Source organism: Thunnus thynnus, chromosome 7, assembly GCF_963924715.1.
Source record: "Thunnus thynnus chromosome 7, fThuThy2.1, whole genome shotgun sequence".
Lineage (NCBI taxonomy): Eukaryota > Metazoa > Chordata > Actinopteri > Scombriformes > Scombridae > Thunnus > Thunnus thynnus.
This window is the reverse complement of record NC_089523.1, coordinates 27479077-27496696: the sequence shown is the minus strand read 5'-3', so window position 1 is coordinate 27496696 and position 17620 is coordinate 27479077. Positions and strand designations below refer to the sequence as shown.

Below are 17620 nucleotides of genomic sequence, written 5' to 3'. Positions count from 1 at the left end.
ACAACTGGAGCAAAGAACAGAACATTACCACGATGCAAATGGAGTTGAACTATGACTTAGACCCCAGAGAACGGGAGCGGGAGGGAGAGAGGAGAAGAAAAAGTGAATGCTTGTGCCTCTTTTCAGCACTCCGCAACTCTGGAGCCTGGGAACTTCAGCAGCTTGGCCAGGCTCTGAGAAATATCCTGAGCTGTAATGTAAACATGTCTGAACTCTGATCTAGCATGGCCCTCCCCTCCCCCCTCCAAGTTTAACCCAGCACTCTGTGAGAGGGGTTTGCCAGTGACATCAGGAGCCCACTTTCTCATTTCCTGAGCAGGGTAATGACCCTGGGGAGAATAGACTGTTTGAAGTCCTGCAAATAAAGCTGCTTTGCTCTGAACTCAATTGTTCTTCAGCAGAAGAGCAGGATAACTGACAACGTTTGGGCTTCAAATGGTTTTATCTGATAAATAGATGTGTATGAACCTATAAAGCCACATACAGCTGGTTACTGGAATAGGGAATTTCAGCAAGGTGAAGACAGAGACATGGAGTTAACATGGTAATACATAAGTGAACATCCACACCCAGCTCTCCAGTGGAAACTGTGATAATCAGATCTGTTTACAACAGCAGCTACAACAAGTCCAGGAAACTCTGACATATCAGGTGGCTGATTGTCAGATAACTGTGAGAACAGTTATAGATAAGCTCCTGTTTATCTAAGCATCACACAACTGTCAGCTCTAACACAAAACCTGCATAGTTGTCTTCTTGGTGCACAATATGAATGCCAAAACCAGAGATATATTGTTAATGCTAAACCCATGTCTATTTTCTAGGGCTTGTCATAAACAAAGGAGCAAAGCACTGCTTGTGTTTCATTTTGCATGCAATTTGTCTCCTCAATTCACCTTCCACGCACTGCACATAAAATACACCTGAACATGCTTGTTCCCACAGGGTTCTAGTTTCAGCAGTGGGTAGCAAAGCACTTGTGGAAAGACACTCCAAGGCACAACCTCCACCGCCCCCCACCCCCCTCTTTTTCCTCACACACAGTCCTGCCCTCTCTTCAATTAAGTCAAGCAGGAAAAACCTGACAAACCTCAAAGAGCTCTCTCAGCAGAAGAAATCGCATCAGGCATGAGCAGATACCTCTACAAGGCCCCTCTGAAGATATAGATGTACATAAACATGGTCCTTTCTTGCTAAGTGACTGCCCCAAGTCTCACATACAATTTTATGTCTAAATTCCAGATGATGAAAAGACATGAACAAAAATATTCTGTAAATCAAATGGATATATTAGTATAATAATATATTAGTCCTCCTAAAATTCCCCACTGACTACAGTGGCACAGATGTGATTTTTTTTTGTGTCTTGAGGTCCACGTAATGCTTGAAATTCAAACAAAGTGCTGGCAACAACGAGAAGCATGCTGAAAGCACGAATCAACAACAAAGGGATACAGTGGGGACTCTCTAATCCAAACCCCTTGGGACTGGAGGTATTTCCACCCAGTGAAATGTTCCCTTGGATGAAACACTGAATAATGGGGTAACTCATATTCAAAACATGAAACAAGTATCCGCGCATATTCACAGGAGTCTATTGCAGAGTCTAATTTGCAGTTGGAGGATCAACAAAGAAATCTGAACAATTGTGCAGGAGTTTTAGAATTTTCATATTGCAGTTTAGGTGAACTCATCAGATTGCAGGCACATCACAGGTTGCAACTGATATTTTCTATTTTTCCATTAATCATTTAGTCTGAAAAATTACATGCACTGATTAACTGTTTCAGTACTAGACATATCACATTGGAGGAAAGACCTGGGTAGTGGTTCCAGTACAACTACAAGCTAAATTTATCCTAAGGGCCAAGCATTTTTATACCTCAAACAGCAGCAGAGCAGACCTGGCCCACCTGGACTGTTAAGAGGCCTCTGTTCCTCCAAGCGAGCACCCAATAATATTGTATCATCCCTTGAAGACTGAGGATGAGATGGGTCTACTACATGGTTTCGTCAGCACTCTTCAAAGACAGATACAGCCTTCCCATAGGCTGCTGAATAAAACATGAGACGCGTGCAGTAGGGTGGGTTGTGTATGTGTCTATGTGGTTGAGGGGGTGTGTGGGGGAATTGGAAGAGGGAGGGAAGCGGAGGGGGGGTTCTTAAGACACCACTACTAGAGATACTGTATAACAGATCCATGAATGCCTTTGATTTGACACACATCCTCACTGCCCTGCTGGGCTTCTGAAAACTTGTCTTCCTTGACTGATATGTGCTTCTTCTTCTTTTTTTTTTTCCATTTTGTGTTTTTTTTTTCCTATGTGTATTTTCTGCTAACATGCAACTTGTTAAAATCTAAATGGGTCCAGAAAAGAATGAAAGTGTGCTCATTTCAGGAGAGCGCAATGCAAATGTTGCCAGGTACAGAGATGTCCCAGATTCACGAAGCATTATTTCTAACACATTTCTGCTGCTGCTGCTGCTGCTGCTGCTGCTGCATAACACCACATTTGCTGAGCCTTGTATTTTTATTTTTAAGACAAATTATAATGGATTTCTCTTTTTTCTACTACATTCTACTAACTTATCATCTTAAATGTGTCATCCAATCAAAACATTTTTACATTAACATTAATTTACACTGATTTCTTTTATCAAAATTGTTATCAAGTAAAAAAACAAGCAGCTTTAGTCTTATTAGTTTTATTTTTTTCCAATTTCCAAAGTGTGTGATAAGAGTGTTGATTTAAAACTATACCAGCAGGTCATCTTAACAAAGATGAATATGTTCAATCTTTTACAACCACTCAGTGACTAGAATTTCAATTAGAAATTGACAGATAATAATACTGATGATAGATGTACTTAACAAAAAAGGGAGTAGAATTCAGACACTATACTTGAGTCAGACAAGGAAGTTTTTAGAACTTATTAAAGCTGCACAGTCATTGCATACTCATTTATAATCCTTTACTCTTATCTAGTTAAAGTTCATTTATATGTTTCTTACACCTTTCAGTCATGTATGTTCACAACCTACTTATCACAATAGGTCATCTACATAAACTTCTGGTACTTATTCAGTCCACATACAACAACACTGAGCTCTACCCTTGCTGCTACACTTCTGCCTGCTTCAGAAATTCAACTCCCTCCTTCCCTCAACTCTCCTTGAGCTCAGGGACAGTCTATGTCAGGCTTGCTCAGATTGGTTCCAGAGCATCATATGAGCAGAGCCATGCACACCACCAAACTAAAATGCATATTTTTGCAATAAATGTTCAAGACTTTGACCTGAATGTCCTGTCTAAAGTGCATTTTTGGTGAAGGTCAGATGTTTGTGTAAACTCCTTGGGGTTCTTTGTTCTCTATAGCTTTTACCATTTTGATTTGCAATAAACACTTACTGTTCATCACTGACTAATACAGCTTATACTCAACTCCTGAAAGCTTTGACTGTACATCTGTTCTAAACAACCAGTGTCTCATAAGTCTGTTCTGGGAAGAATGTACTGGTGCACAGGAAGTGATGCATGTTTTCTGGCATTAACAACGATGTTTGGAGCTGGGTAGTCAGCAACAGCCACCATGGCTGGACAGACAAGGAAAAGAGAGCCACAAAAAATTAAAAAAGTAAATAAAATCACATTAGTTTGATCTCCTGGAATCAGTGAGAAACAGCACAACAATGACTGCTCAGCACCAAAGATGTCCTCAATGTCCAAAAGAGTCACTTGGATTACCATTTAAGCTTTCTTTGGACAGCATGATTTGTTGAAGATCCTGACTTCTGCCATCATGATATTGGATAATATTAAAAAACTGCAGTTTATAATATTGGAAATACAGTCTCTATAATACTGTATTTTTAGTAAATACAGTCATTAAATGAAAGGGATTGAAAAATAAAGCTCCTTTGAGAAATGTCAGTCATCAGTGAACTTTGTTTTTGTGCCACTTAAAAATCTGGTGTCTGGGTTGGCTACCAAGAGAAGAAGCGTGTTGAAGCTTGAACCCCTCTCTCCCTCGAGGACATAGCAATCATGATCACAAAATTTATGTGTAGCTAAGTTGTTTAGAACGCATGTATGCTGATGTTATCATAAAACTATGTTTACTGGGGAATAGAGACATTCATTTCATGCATGATTTAGCCAGAAGATGATACAGTAGCTATTAACTAAGTCAGAATCAACATACTGTCCAAACAAATGTCCTCCAGAGGCAGTAATTTCCTGGAAACTGACAGGCCACAGCATTAGCCCGTGTACGTGATATTAACCTACCGCTTCCCCCTTCCTTATAGACAAGCTGTGCTAACGTAGATCTAGTTGGTGCTAAAAATTTATGAACTGCCCGCGGATATGACTGCGGAATGTCCAGAACATAATGTTACATGGCCCTAACTTTTATTACATAAGTCAGTAAATCTGGCTGATGTGTATCAGTAAAAAGCTGCTGTCATGTTTCTCTGAGCAAAATGTAATGATGATCCCTTCTGTTTATGGGATGTCAATCTGAATTTGACAGGAATTTATGGATGGAAAAGTCACCATATCCACTTAGGAAACTGGAAAAACCTGGAATCTATTTGGAAAAAAAACTTGAGTTTAGTATAATTAGTATACAAAGAACAATTTAATAAGAAAATATCATTAAATGACTCCTAACATTCATATGCCATGATGCATTCTACTCCCATGCCAGTAGGTATCATTTTGTTCAATTAAAGCTATGTTGCATGATGAATGGGGTAACACCACTAAGTCTTTAATTACTAAAATTTTCCAATGTGACAAGTTTGCAGCATTTGTGCAAAGAACTGGATACCTCAACCAGTTTCAGCCCAGTATTTTGTCAATAAGTACCCTTTTAACTAAACAACTTTTTTCAAACTATTACATATATGTGTAGCATATGTGAAAACAGGATGAAAACAGAATAATATGACACTGACTACACTTAAAGTGTGGAAATTTTTTGTTGCAAGAAACTCCCATTGAAATAATAGAATACATTCTGAATACATATTCCAAAAAAATATATTCTGCATGAAGAGAATTGGATTGAGCTTGTGTTTATACCATCTTGGGATGGGCACTAATCCCAAATAGTAGGAGGAGATTAACAGATGGCTTTACTACAGTATATGGAAGCCAATCTTAATGTCTTTTAATCAAAACACTATGAGATGCTCCACTCATCTCATAGCTGCAGTGCAGTCTACACAATGAGACAAGCTTAATCACATCAGGTTTACAGTGTAGTTGTGCTGTCAATAAACAGCAACCGCAGCATTTCCAAGCCTCACTAAAGGGGACTTAAAAGTAATTCAGCATTCAGACCAACTAACAGCCAGCTACTCCTAAAAGAAAAACTTTAGTCTTCCTATGACAACATGGAAGTGATCTGTGGGTTTAACATGGATCCTTGCTGCATCCAAAGGGTTGGGCAATGCTGTGGGCTTCACTGTGGGTGGCCCCCATGGACCTGGGCTAATTGTTTTACATCACAGCCGTGCAAGGCTGAGATCAGACCACCGGCAGCTCTGATTCAGGCAGTTCAACAGCCAAACAGGGTATGCCAGGAAATATTACGGTGCACACCCCACCCCACCCCACACACATGCACACGCTATATCTATTATACAAGACCACAAGAATACAAGGAATTCCTTTTTTTCTCCATGCTATTGGAGTAATCTATCAATCCACTGGCAAGCTGGTAGTTGTAATTACTTCAGTGATAATGAATTAAGGGGTATAATTGTGTCATGTTATGTTATCTGACAAAATATACTTGAAAATGTAAATACAAAAAGTGTCACAAAAATTACACTATGAAAAGAAAATATTCTGGAGATTCTTTTTCACAGTAACTTAACGGTGTTGTAGTTGACGCCTACAGGATGTAATGAAGTATTTAGCTACAGAATTGTCTATTAAACTACTGTGTGCTGAATAGCACGCTAGCTCAAAAGTGTAGTGATTCATAGGAAGTGATGCAATTTTTTGTTTTGAATCTGAAAATAGATATGACAAAAATAACGTTAAAACTAAAAATGGCATTCTGCACGTATTCCTGTAACCCTTTTTAGATTATGACCTCTTAAAATGTCAACTTGCGACACCTCGTCACCGGCCCCATATGTCTACCTGCGGTATTGTGACTAATTCAAGCAAAGAGTTCATTTATTTCCTTGTTTTATATGAATTATTTTTGGAAATTTAAATATATCACATAATTCCACAGCAAAGAAAGTAAAACTACAGCAAAGTTCAGAAAAAAATAAACACAATTTTATGGCGCAGAAATATATTTTCATCTTGTTAATCATCCTGCAACCCTTCAGATTTATCTTGCGACCTTTTTCTGGGGGTGTCAATTCCTAGGTTGGGAACTGGTGATCTGTAATCAAAAGTGCAACTGACTGCAGTTGCCAACTTTGATCTTTTGTCCAAGGTGCCACAATTGTAGCAAGTTAACACATAACGCTTAAAGAGTTATTTCACCATTGTTCCTTTACTGGGTGGCCCACATTAGAGAGTGACAGGAAACATGGGGAGAGCATGAGCATGCCATGCAAACAAATGTCTGCATAGACATTGCGGTTATATGATTTATGTTTCAGACTACTAGATGACCAGGATGCCTCATGCTCTGGCATTTAAAGAGTTGCCGTCTTGTGGTAGACTTGGACACATAGAGTTTCAAGTGGACAAACACAACAAACATATCAGCACAGACCACTTTTTCTATGAACACATGCTGCTCTAGGCCTATACAGCTCCCAGATCTGTCACTAGAACAAGACTGGGAAATAACAAAATCCTCCCAGTGCACACAGGACTGCTAATCACCAGGCATCCCTTGCCTACCGCTTTTTCAAGGCCTGTTTGACTTTAAGTAAACACGTGCAGGAAATGTATTCAGTGGCTCTAAACATTTATAAGGGGGCCTTGTGGTTCAAACAGTTTCATGGCCAGCACATCTTTCAAGAAGGTGCTTGGTGAGCCATTTGTTAAATGCATGATAATAGGGCATGACAATGCATGCAGCAAGGCCGTATCACTGTTTATTATGTACTCACTATCTGTATTGTTGACAGACAATTAATAAACAATTAATTAATAAACAATAAATGAATAGTTAAGATGGTTGCTGGGTCCTGATCTGATGAAATTGAATGTCTGTTCATTGTAATACATTGCTAATGTTTTGTAAGCTCTACTTTGTGACCTATTTCTGTGCTGAATGCATTTACTGATACAAGTATGAAGGGAAAGGTTGAAAAACTGGTTACGAAAAAACATAATCTAAAATATGAATATTCAGAAGCCTCTGATTAGTTCATGGAAGCATTATGGAAAATCATTTTCGTAGGATAAGTAAGCTCTCATCTCTTCTTCTTTCCCATTTCTCCAATTTCATCTAAAAGAATATCCTTTGTTAATCTGGTCTCAATGAGCACCGTTGTTAAGTGCTGCTCACTCTGCACTCCCAGCCAGTCATAATCCATTGTGTTGTTTGCCCCTCACTTGGTGTACGTTTCCATCGCAAATTCCAATGTGAACAGTCAATAACATGCACAGATGTGGCCATTGTAAAAGCCTCACTTCTTAATGCAGAAGAATGTAGTATGTTGAACTTATACTGTGCCCCAGGAAATGTGTGAAACACAAGTTTAACTCTTTTTTGCCAGAGCTTATAAAAATATACTTTTTATGGCTGTGAGGGTAATATTCAAGAAAGAACTCTCTACAGTATTAATGCTGGATAGATGCGGTATAAATGCATTAAAGGGGATTTCAGCAATGACTGCTGTTCTGCTTCACCCAATCATTCTGAGTTGTGAAAAACATATTAACCTCAGGGTTGATATAAACATCTACGCCAGGACTTCATTTCCTCCTCACCATCCTGCTGCACTCATCAGTTTTATGTAGAACACGCTACTCCAGTCAGTAAAAATGAAACAGTAGCTACATGATAATGATGTTCCCTGACCTCTTTTAGACAGTCAATATAATCCATGATGTTGTGTCTTGCCTCCCATCATGTACCACAGTCATACTGCACCTAACAGCATTAAAATTAAATATGTGGAAAGCTAAACTGTGTTTTATATTAGCACTTTAAATAAAGGAACAGCTTCTTTTCTTGTACTTATGTGAAAGTCTTTATCAAGGCACAAGCAAATACAGTTGCGTGACATGTAGTAGAGGCTATCCCGTGTCCTATTACAGTGATGACAATAAATGAACTGACAGAACAATCATCACTGCCCTTTTATGGCTTTACTGGGGGAAAAAAAAATCATATTGTTTATTTTTCCATCCAGCATCTCAAGCAAATCTAGAGCAGGAACATCTGCAAGCCTTTTGACATTATTGAAATGCTGCTTGGGAAATAATTCATAGTCTAGATGTTGAACTCCCTGGTGCCCAATGAAAGAAAACAACAAAATAAATCTCACATCTTACTGGCTGTGCCCTTAACAGATGCCATACAGGAAGTCAGTCCTATCAGCACTAGCAGGCACACAGAAAGCCCTGCTGTGCACACTGTTAGATTTTCCTGCCCTATGTTCTTTGTAATGCTCTGCTGTTGAGTATAACGTCCTTTATTCTCATTATCTTTTACTCTGAAGACTCTCAAAATTTCCAAAATGACTAGTTTAAAACTACTTTGTGAAACTCACTTCAATGACACGTAGCAACCCCTTGAGAATATCCTAATTCATGTGTCACATAAAGGAAACTGACTTATCTGTAGTGCAAAATGAGATAGCGGTGCATATCAAATGGGTTAAATAAGCCACAGAATGCATCTGCATCCCTTTATTTGGATCAGCTGCACAGTAGAGATGTTAACATTGTTTTTGCAGCAAATGCAAAACCATTTCCTCTGAATGGATTGATTTGTAAACAGGCTTTGTGATCCTCTGTCATCTGAACTACTTCAAGGGCCCCTTTAATCAGCAAAATCAGGAACCTATTTTATTACTCTGGTTTTAAAACATTTCCTGATTGTTGGGCCATTTGTTCTGAATTTAGTTGTCCTGTTAGATTGGCTTGAGTCTTAACAGTCTGTTCGTCATCAAGGGCCACAAAAGAAGTAATTCATGGAGAGATGTTACTTAACACATTATTAACTACATCTATATCTAACTACATTTTGTTCTCTGGTAAGTTTGACCAGAACTTGAACTGTTTTCTTATCATCAGAAGTAACCACAGCTATGGGCCTATCATTAGCAGCCATCATCACCGTCGCCATCATTACCACAAGCTTTATCATCATTAGCATATGCATTATCATCATCACATCATTGGTGCTAATGATGATAACTCATTATCACCACCATCATCATCATCACCACCACCTGGTGTCACCCCCAAAACTCACCGCTATGCGTGTGGAAATCTTCTGGTCGCCCTCTGAGCCCTTCTGCTCTCCGTTGGCCCTGCTGCTGTACTCTGGAGGTTGCTGGGTCGAGCCCCGGCTGACCTTGGCCTTTCGGTTCCCAGGCCCTTGGTGGACTATGTTAAGAAGGTGAAGCGTACTCTCGTGCTCTCGGTCCGAGGTCTCGGCTTGACCCCTTTGGTAGCGGTTCTCGCAGGTGGAGTGGTGCCTTCTGCACAGCTCTATGCGGGCGCGCAAACGCTCCACTATGGCGTTGTGCAGCTGTGGCACCGCGGAGCCTCTGGAGGTGGCCACCACCGGGCCGTTGCCAACCACACCGGACATAGATCCTAAACCAACACCCAACATGGGTACGAATGCCCCTGCAGCGGACTGAGCTGGGGTCGCTTCTCCCATGCCCGCAGGTCCCCGGCAAGTTTATAGAGACTGAGGTCCACGGAGCTTTTGATGGACCACAGTAGAGCATGGAAGAAAACAAGACGTATGGACTCAGCTATGATCCCATGTGGAAAAGAAAAATAGTAGACTGCACGCACAAAGTCACTCGAGATTAAGAGACGACGTAGCCTATGATATATGAAGGATATATCACAATTAACTGACGGTAAATGTTATAGTGTCACCAAAAAAAAAAAAAAAAAAAAATCCTCTTAAGTGAGATAAGGTCACTATAAACTCAGACTGGGCACCACAGAGACATTATAAAGTCCCAGTGTTAGATAATTTGATTAGTGATTTCTTCCTCAGGGGTGCTATGTCAGCTTATAATTAATACTGGAATGATTTACAAACATAAAAGGCTCAGGGATTCACAGCTGGAATGAATCCGCTCTTGCTTAACCACTCGACCTCTGCTCACAGATGAATAATATTCAATATAAAACCCTTGGATGATTCAAAACCATAGCACGCACAACTTCAGTTTCACCGATGGATACATCCCCGCCACACTGTCATCTTACTTTATCTCTAATGTCCACCTCCTTTGAAATAGTCAAAAGAGAGTGAGACTGCCAACTAAAAATTCAAAGTGAGAGACTGGTCGCCAAATTAGGTGAATCGACAAAGACACAAAATCCACTTAACTTCAAGACTCACGGCATTTTTGTTTGGAAATGAGTCCTTTCACTCTGTCTTTCTCTCTCCATCCGGATAAGAGGAATCTGGTTGCAAATTACAAGTCAAAAAGCACGCAGTCTAAACGCAGGGAGCCGTTGCAGAAACCGATTGAAATCCGTCGCAAATAGTCCATTGACAATCGTTTGTCCGTGTAGTGCACCGAGGCAATAGTGGAGCTCCTACACAGAGCCTCATTGTATGAACATTCCCCTTTAGACATGATAGCCTACACTATGCATGTAGTAGCGTGTAAATGCACACTCTAGTGGAGTGACGGTGAACTGTCCTGCAAGGCATGAGCCATGAGAGGATAGAGAGGATCACATAATGGTGTGGTTAAATACCACTAATGTTGTATCTGCATATGAAACAGTGGTAGATTTAGAAGTATCTATAGTAGAAATTTATATCTGTCTGATAAGGCAGCTGACTTCTTAATTGACACCTTAAAGGCAGTACATTTACTCAAGTACTATTCTTAAGTATAATTGTAAGGTACTTGTAAGGTGTACTTCTACTCCACTAAATTTCGGAGGGAAATACAGTATTGTACTTATTACTGCATTACATTTATTTCAGAGCTTTAGTTACTAATTACTTTTCAAATTTAGATCATACACAAATGAAAATAAAAATGCTAAGCTTATAAAAACACATTGTTCAAGATTGAACCACAAGATTGGTTCCCAACTTTTTTGGCTTGTGATCTCTTATAAAAAGGCAGTCTAGTTGGGGCGCCTTGTTACATTTCAAAAGTCTATGAGTTGTTAGTGGTTCCACCAAACAGTGATTTCCACTCTAAACTTCTCACATGGTTTCATTCAAATAACTATTCAGTGCTGAAAGAGGTCAAATTATTCAATATGTCACAAAACAAAGCAAAAATGCTGTCCAAAGTCCAGAAACTGAAAGCAGATCTGTGTATCAGAACTTTGTTTTTTCTTCTTTCCTCTCTCATTAATCACCTCACAACCCTTCAGATTTATCTGGTGATCCTTTGGAGGGGCCTAACCCCTAGGTTGGGAACCACTGGACTAAACTAGCTAACTGTATATTAAGTAGTTCAACTAGCTCCACATATTGATGCTTCAGTATTAATAATGTAATGATCTCGTATAAAGAGAACGAGTACTTTTGCTTTGATACTTCAAATACATTTTGCCACCAATACTTATGTACTTTACTTACAGTAAATAGGATCTTTTATGCAGAACTTTTACTTGTAAATAAGTATTTTTATATTGCTATATTGGTACTTTTACTTAAGTAAAGGTTCTGAATACTTACTACCTATAGGTGGCTGTGGACTTCCCTATTATACAGTAGATGAAGATTTAAACTGGATCCTAGTGTGCTACAACGTTTACATAGACAAGCAATGAGACTGACATTTACAGAAACAGGATGCATGTTTTTGTAAAGCAGGAAGAAAGTGAAGCACCCAGTGGAAAACACAAGCATGGAGAAAACATGTAAACTCCACACAGAAAGAGCCAAAGAGGAAATCAAACGTGTGAAACACTGACTTGCAATGCTGCCCAGTTAAACAGTCATTAAAAAGTGGGATTTCAGCATCCTGTCCCATGCCACGTTGACAGAGACAGACAGTTTGGCCATTGCAGTCAACCTGACCTGGAAGTGGGACTCATTCCCACCTGTCAGACACTAGCAGCCTACTACTAACTGGCCTCAACTGACAGTCTTGAAGCCACTCGGCAATAACTGCAGCCCAGACTTTAATTTAATTGCGTATGGCTGAGGCGAATGTACATGACAGCTCATATTAGTAGTTGGGGATCACCTTCTGCTTAGTCTAAAAGAGTCATGAGGTTATCATTATCATGAGCACACAAGGATGACAATGGGTGATGTTCTAGACAGCCGACAGGAATACTTAAAAGCTCCTTAAATTCATGACTTATACACTCTCTGAGATACTCTGTTGGTAAATAATGTTTAAGTCCTTTGAGCTACAATATAATAATTAATTGCATAATTTCATTGCAGAGATCACTTCACGCTTTGTGGAATTTGTTTAGTCGAGCAGGATTACTACAGGACAGCGGACTGTAAAATTGTAGTAAGGCATGATAGACTAAGATCTTACTGCTCTGATGAGAAATTAAGATCTCTGGAATGCAAAAATGCTGTTGTGCATGGATGTAGAAGCCTGCTGGAATTCAACACGCCCAGTGGATTATATGTTGTCATACAAAAACTCCAGAAATCCAGAGCTCCCATCATGTAATACTTGCAAAAGTTTACTAACCTTTAACTTCACAAAGACACACATTGCTTATAGAAGAATTTTAGAAGGATGTCCTTATGGATCATAAGAATTTATAATGAGAGAATCCATTATCACTAGTTTTGTAGAAATGCATTTCTAGATGCTATTGAAAATGTCCTCTCTAGGGAAGAAAGTTATGATCAAATGTTTAAAATCCCTACTTTCAATAGTAAAGCATACTGGGGGGAAGGTTTTGGGTCCCATCTTGATAATGAGATGTGGCGAAACATTTTAATGAATGCAAAGAAAATTACATGCTCTAACAAATCCTATGAGACTCAATATAAGATTATTCACAGATCACATGTAACCCCAGCTATGCGATGTAGATATGATCCTATGTGCTCCGCATTATGTCCGAAATATAAAAATAGCTGTAGTACATATAGTCATTTTATGCGGTCGTGCCTTGAAATTGCAATTTTTTGGCTATCAGTCCAAAACGAGATTAAGAAAATATTTGGGGATAGATATACCTCTAAATCCACATCACTTCATACTGGGATTAGACTCTAATTATGAACACAGGTACAGGTACATTCTTAGAATTGCTGCATGCTGCATGTCTCATAATATTACAGAAATGGCTTGATGAAGAGCCCCCTGATATTTTAGTGTGGTATCAAAAACTCATGTCCATTATTTTGCCATTGGAGAGACTATCACATGTTAAGAGGTACTCTTGAGGAGTTTGTCAGGCACTGGTCCCCAGTAGCAATGCACCTGAAAGAGGATTGGTCAAGAATGATAAGTATGGGGGTAATAAATTTATCAGAATATACAAACACTTCTTGTAAACTCACTGGGTTGTGACTATTGCCAGTTTTATTTTATTTATTTATTTATGTATCAGTGTTTGCCCTTGTGTTGTGGTTTTCCATATGTCTTGTCTTAAGTGTAGGTCTTTGCATTGTATCATTTTGTTACTGTTGAAAAAAAATATATATATATCGAACAAGGAGAAATGCATTTCTTATTCTGCTACCCATAGTAAGTACAGACCAATAAACATAAGGCCAATAAAGTACCAGTAGCACATTGTTGATTTTTTAATACACTTTTCTTTTTTTTTAGCTGCTCCTCTTAGTCAATGATACGACTAATCCATCATTACGGTCTTGTTTGACTCATAAACCGGGAAATAACATTAATCATTGGTCATTACTGGAAAATGATCAGTCATACCTTAAAGCACAATAACATTCTTGTAGTTAATTAAGTCCTATAGATGAAGAGATTCTCTGAAACTATTTACATTTCCAGATGTATTTTATTTATAAGTAACAATATGTTAAATGTAACATTTCCAATTTTGGTCTAAATGCTGTTTTGTTCATCTTTCTGTGTACTATGAATACATTTATGGGAGCAATCAATACTTTTCAATATACAGGCAAAAATACTGGTTATTGGATATTCCAGTCTTATTCTACTGGTATGTGTATCAACTTTCCAAAAGCCATGTGGGTAGATCCTTCAAACAAAGCAACATTAGCTTGTCATCTAATACTATTTCAGTGCTAATGGATGCAGGGGCTGTTCTACACAACAGGGGGCAGCAGACATTCAACCTGTGAGTATTGCAGTGCAAACCAAGAATGTGTTGGTGAGAGACCAGAAATGGTGTCACGGCTTCCAAGAAACAGTGTTTTGGTTTATATTTAAAGAGGAACATTAACACCAAACTTTCACTTCTTGATTTATTCTATGTCCACAGTTTAAGTCTACCATACTACAGGAATAACAAAGTCTTGTATTCTTGTGTATCCCAAATGAACTGTACCACATTACCATCACACTGGCATCATTTGTCATATTGCTTCACAAAATCAAGACAATTTGCATACATCAATGTTAGTAGAGAGAAGGTTTCCTTGTTTGGTTGTTGTTTTTTTTATCCTCTTTACAATTATCAACTGCAAAACACACAATAAATTAATAAATTAACACACAAGCAATCTGCAAATGCTTTACAGTAGTAGCAATAACAGTGGTTAAAAAAATGATCTCTACTAGTACAGTACGTCAACCCAGTGACAGTCTGACAGTAGATCTGAGCAATGTTTTCCATCTCGCCCAGTCTGGCTGTCATTTAACATACTAAAAATCACAATCTACCACAATACATACACAGCTCTTCTGCTTACAACAGGTCTCTCTAGATAATAAATTACACATCCATTTCACTTCAGAGAGTGACAGGGAGACGGGCTTTTCTTCAGTCTTTTTTTTTTTTTCTCTCTTGTTTTCTTTTTGTGAATCACAGTTCAGCCGGGAAGGGCATGCCAGTGCAACTCAAACTGCCAGCCTACCCATTTTATGTATGGATCATAAAAAAATCAATCTGGGAATTCAAAAAGGAATAAAATGCACACGGTAATAAACCTAGCTTAATTTGGCTTACCCCATCACTTGCTCACACTTATCAGTAAAAAATAATGATAAAAAGAATACAAAAAGCAGTAAAAATGGTAGAAAAACATTAAGAAGTAAATCTTAATGAAATCATCAATAATACCATCTTGCACTGCATGGCCACACTAGTCATATTAAGATCAAAGAGGGATTCACCCTTCAGTGGTTCCAGCCCACAATGAAATACTGGACTTAAGTTGAACTACAAACTGATCATTCAGTTGTCCGAAATACATTATGGCTCTTCCTTGAGTAAAATTATGAATAATTAAATTTCTCCAAGGCAAAATTTACACTCTAAACTGAAATGAAAATGTAAGGCAATTCAAACAAATACAGAAGTTTAGGAAATTAAGAAAACATTCTTTACTCAACTATTTTTAAGTGACTATGATCACTGGCAAATCTTCATGGCAGGTTGCTTTTGCAAGAATAGCACAACGTTAAATTACTGTAGTGCACTTATTTTTTGTCAGACAAGTGCATCAAATTTCTAACAGTCATCAAGATGCACTGCAAATATGTCATTCTATTAATAATTTACATACAGGAAACAAGTATTCTTCAGAGACGTAGCTGTAGTGCGTGGCATATCAAAGACCAAAGACACAGATCAGTGAATGGTTGAATTCTGGAAAACATAAATATGCTATTCTCCTTCTACTTAGCTTGTATTTATGGTCTGTCGAGATAGAGAGAGATAAAGAAGAGGAGAGATAGAGAGAGAGAGAGAACATATCTGAACTTCTTGAAAAGCACACATCCTGTTTTATTTTTTCCTTCCTCCTACTCAATAATTTTCTTGGTCAGTTCACATTTACAATGAAATGTATTAGAATATTACCTGAAGTGAATTGACCACTGAGGTCGAACCAACAAACACAAGATGCTTCTTCTTCTCATCTGTCTGTTTTCTTCATTCTGTACATCTGGACGTTTACTGACTTTGTACCTGCATTGAAATAATTGGCCTGCCATCCAGCCTGACAGCTTTTAAATATCGTTTGGGCTCATACTTAATTGAAACTGAGGCAACAGTCATGTATAGTTATCATTAGGGCTTCTGACACGGGCCTTTACATATTTGTAAGCCTGTATTTTTTCCCCCTTCCTCTTACCAGACATGCACTGCTAAGCTGAAATGATTGCCTGCAGTGAAAATAATCTCTTTACTGCTTCTGCAAGACTCAGCACAAATGATAGATTGAAGTGAAAAGAGAAAATCTGCCTGCATGCCAAAATTAGAGTGCATTCCTGAGACCAGTAAGCGTACTCGTACAGTATCTTAATATGGTTATCGACCAGTTAGCCTCTGCTACTCTTTTGAATGGCAGCAATTGGGTTAATTACCTGCTAGATGCAAACTGTTGCAGAGCAGGTGGGCGGGACAGCTTTGATGAAACACTTGCAATTTACAGTATAAAGGATGGATCGATGAGTTAGAATGATATTTTTCATACACACTATCAATTGTCCGTACAATGTTATAACCATTTGTATGAAGAGCTTTGGCAGGGCGCTTCACCTGTAAGGCCTGATATCCTGTATGTTAGCAGTGCACTGTAATAATAATCATAGAGAACAGGCATAGGATAGGTTATGGCTTTTTGTCCAATTATTTCAGTCTTAAACAAGCCCAACCAGTATTCACAGTGATGATAGAAACATGATACTGGAGATGCTTGACTTAAGATTGGAATTTGTTTGTTTTTGTTGTCTTTTTTCATCTTTTTTTTTTTTTACAGGTCAGTGTCAGGACTTGACCCCCTTGGCAGGTTCAGTAGACTGCCGCACATCGGTCCACTCCTGCATGGTGCTCTGCAGGGCTTGGGTCTTCTCCTTGTCGACCTGCACATAGTCCACCTTCTCATCAGAGGTCACAGAGGATGTAGAGGGCTGTGGAACGATAAATAAGGCAGGAGTGAGACTCTGGCCTGGTGGAAGACTGCACTGTTGTTGAAATAAGACCAAATGCTGAAATAAATGAGGTCTACAATCATCTGTTTACTTTTCTGTGAGGGCTGGGTGACCCAGGCTGGAAGTCCAGCGCCAGGTAGTCCACGTTGCCGCATTTCCTAGGGGCCGGGCTGCTGGTGCCACTCACGGCTGGGGAGGTAGACGCTGGGTTCTGCTAATGGGGACAGGAGGGAGGTTTCATTTACACAGGGTGCAGTGAGTAAGTGTAGCGCACAAACAAGTAGATCATTAAAACAAAGAACACAATGTGCTCTCCTGATTTCTCCTGCAGCTACTGGGACTTACCATAGCCACATAATTCTCCTCGCTGTCTGCAGAGTCGGTGCTGGTGATGCTTTGTGTGGAGATAGGACGACAATGCTGGGAGGACATGGAGTTCATAGCAGCCCT

General features: G+C 39.0%; 2 protein-coding genes across 3 annotated transcripts in view; both read right to left on the bottom strand.

Moving 5' to 3' along the window:
* Nucleotides 1-10768, bottom strand: part of zmp:0000001236 (mastermind-like protein 2) — a 42832-nt gene extending 32064 nt beyond the window's left edge. Inside the window, exon 1 of the mRNA XM_067595271.1 lies at nt 9412-10768. Within this exon, the coding sequence (XP_067451372.1) occupies nt 9412-9825 (414 nt within the window). The 5' untranslated portion in view covers nt 9826-10768. The remainder of the gene's footprint in view (nt 1-9411) is intronic.
* A 3711-nt stretch (nt 10769-14479) lies between these two features.
* gab2 (GRB2-associated binding protein 2) overlaps nt 14480-17620 on the bottom strand; it is a 37630-nt gene continuing 34489 nt past the window's right edge. Inside the window, exons 8-10 of one of the 2 annotated variants that reach the window (XM_067595269.1) lie at nt 17516-17618; nt 17262-17384; nt 14480-17149 (exon numbers count right to left, since the gene is read on the bottom strand). In XM_067595269.1, coding sequence (XP_067451370.1) covers nt 17006-17149; nt 17262-17384; nt 17516-17618 — 370 coding nt within the window. In that variant the 3' untranslated portion in view covers nt 14480-17005. The remainder of the gene's footprint in view (nt 17150-17261; nt 17385-17515; nt 17619-17620) is intronic. The other variant, XM_067595270.1, reaches the window with a different exon arrangement.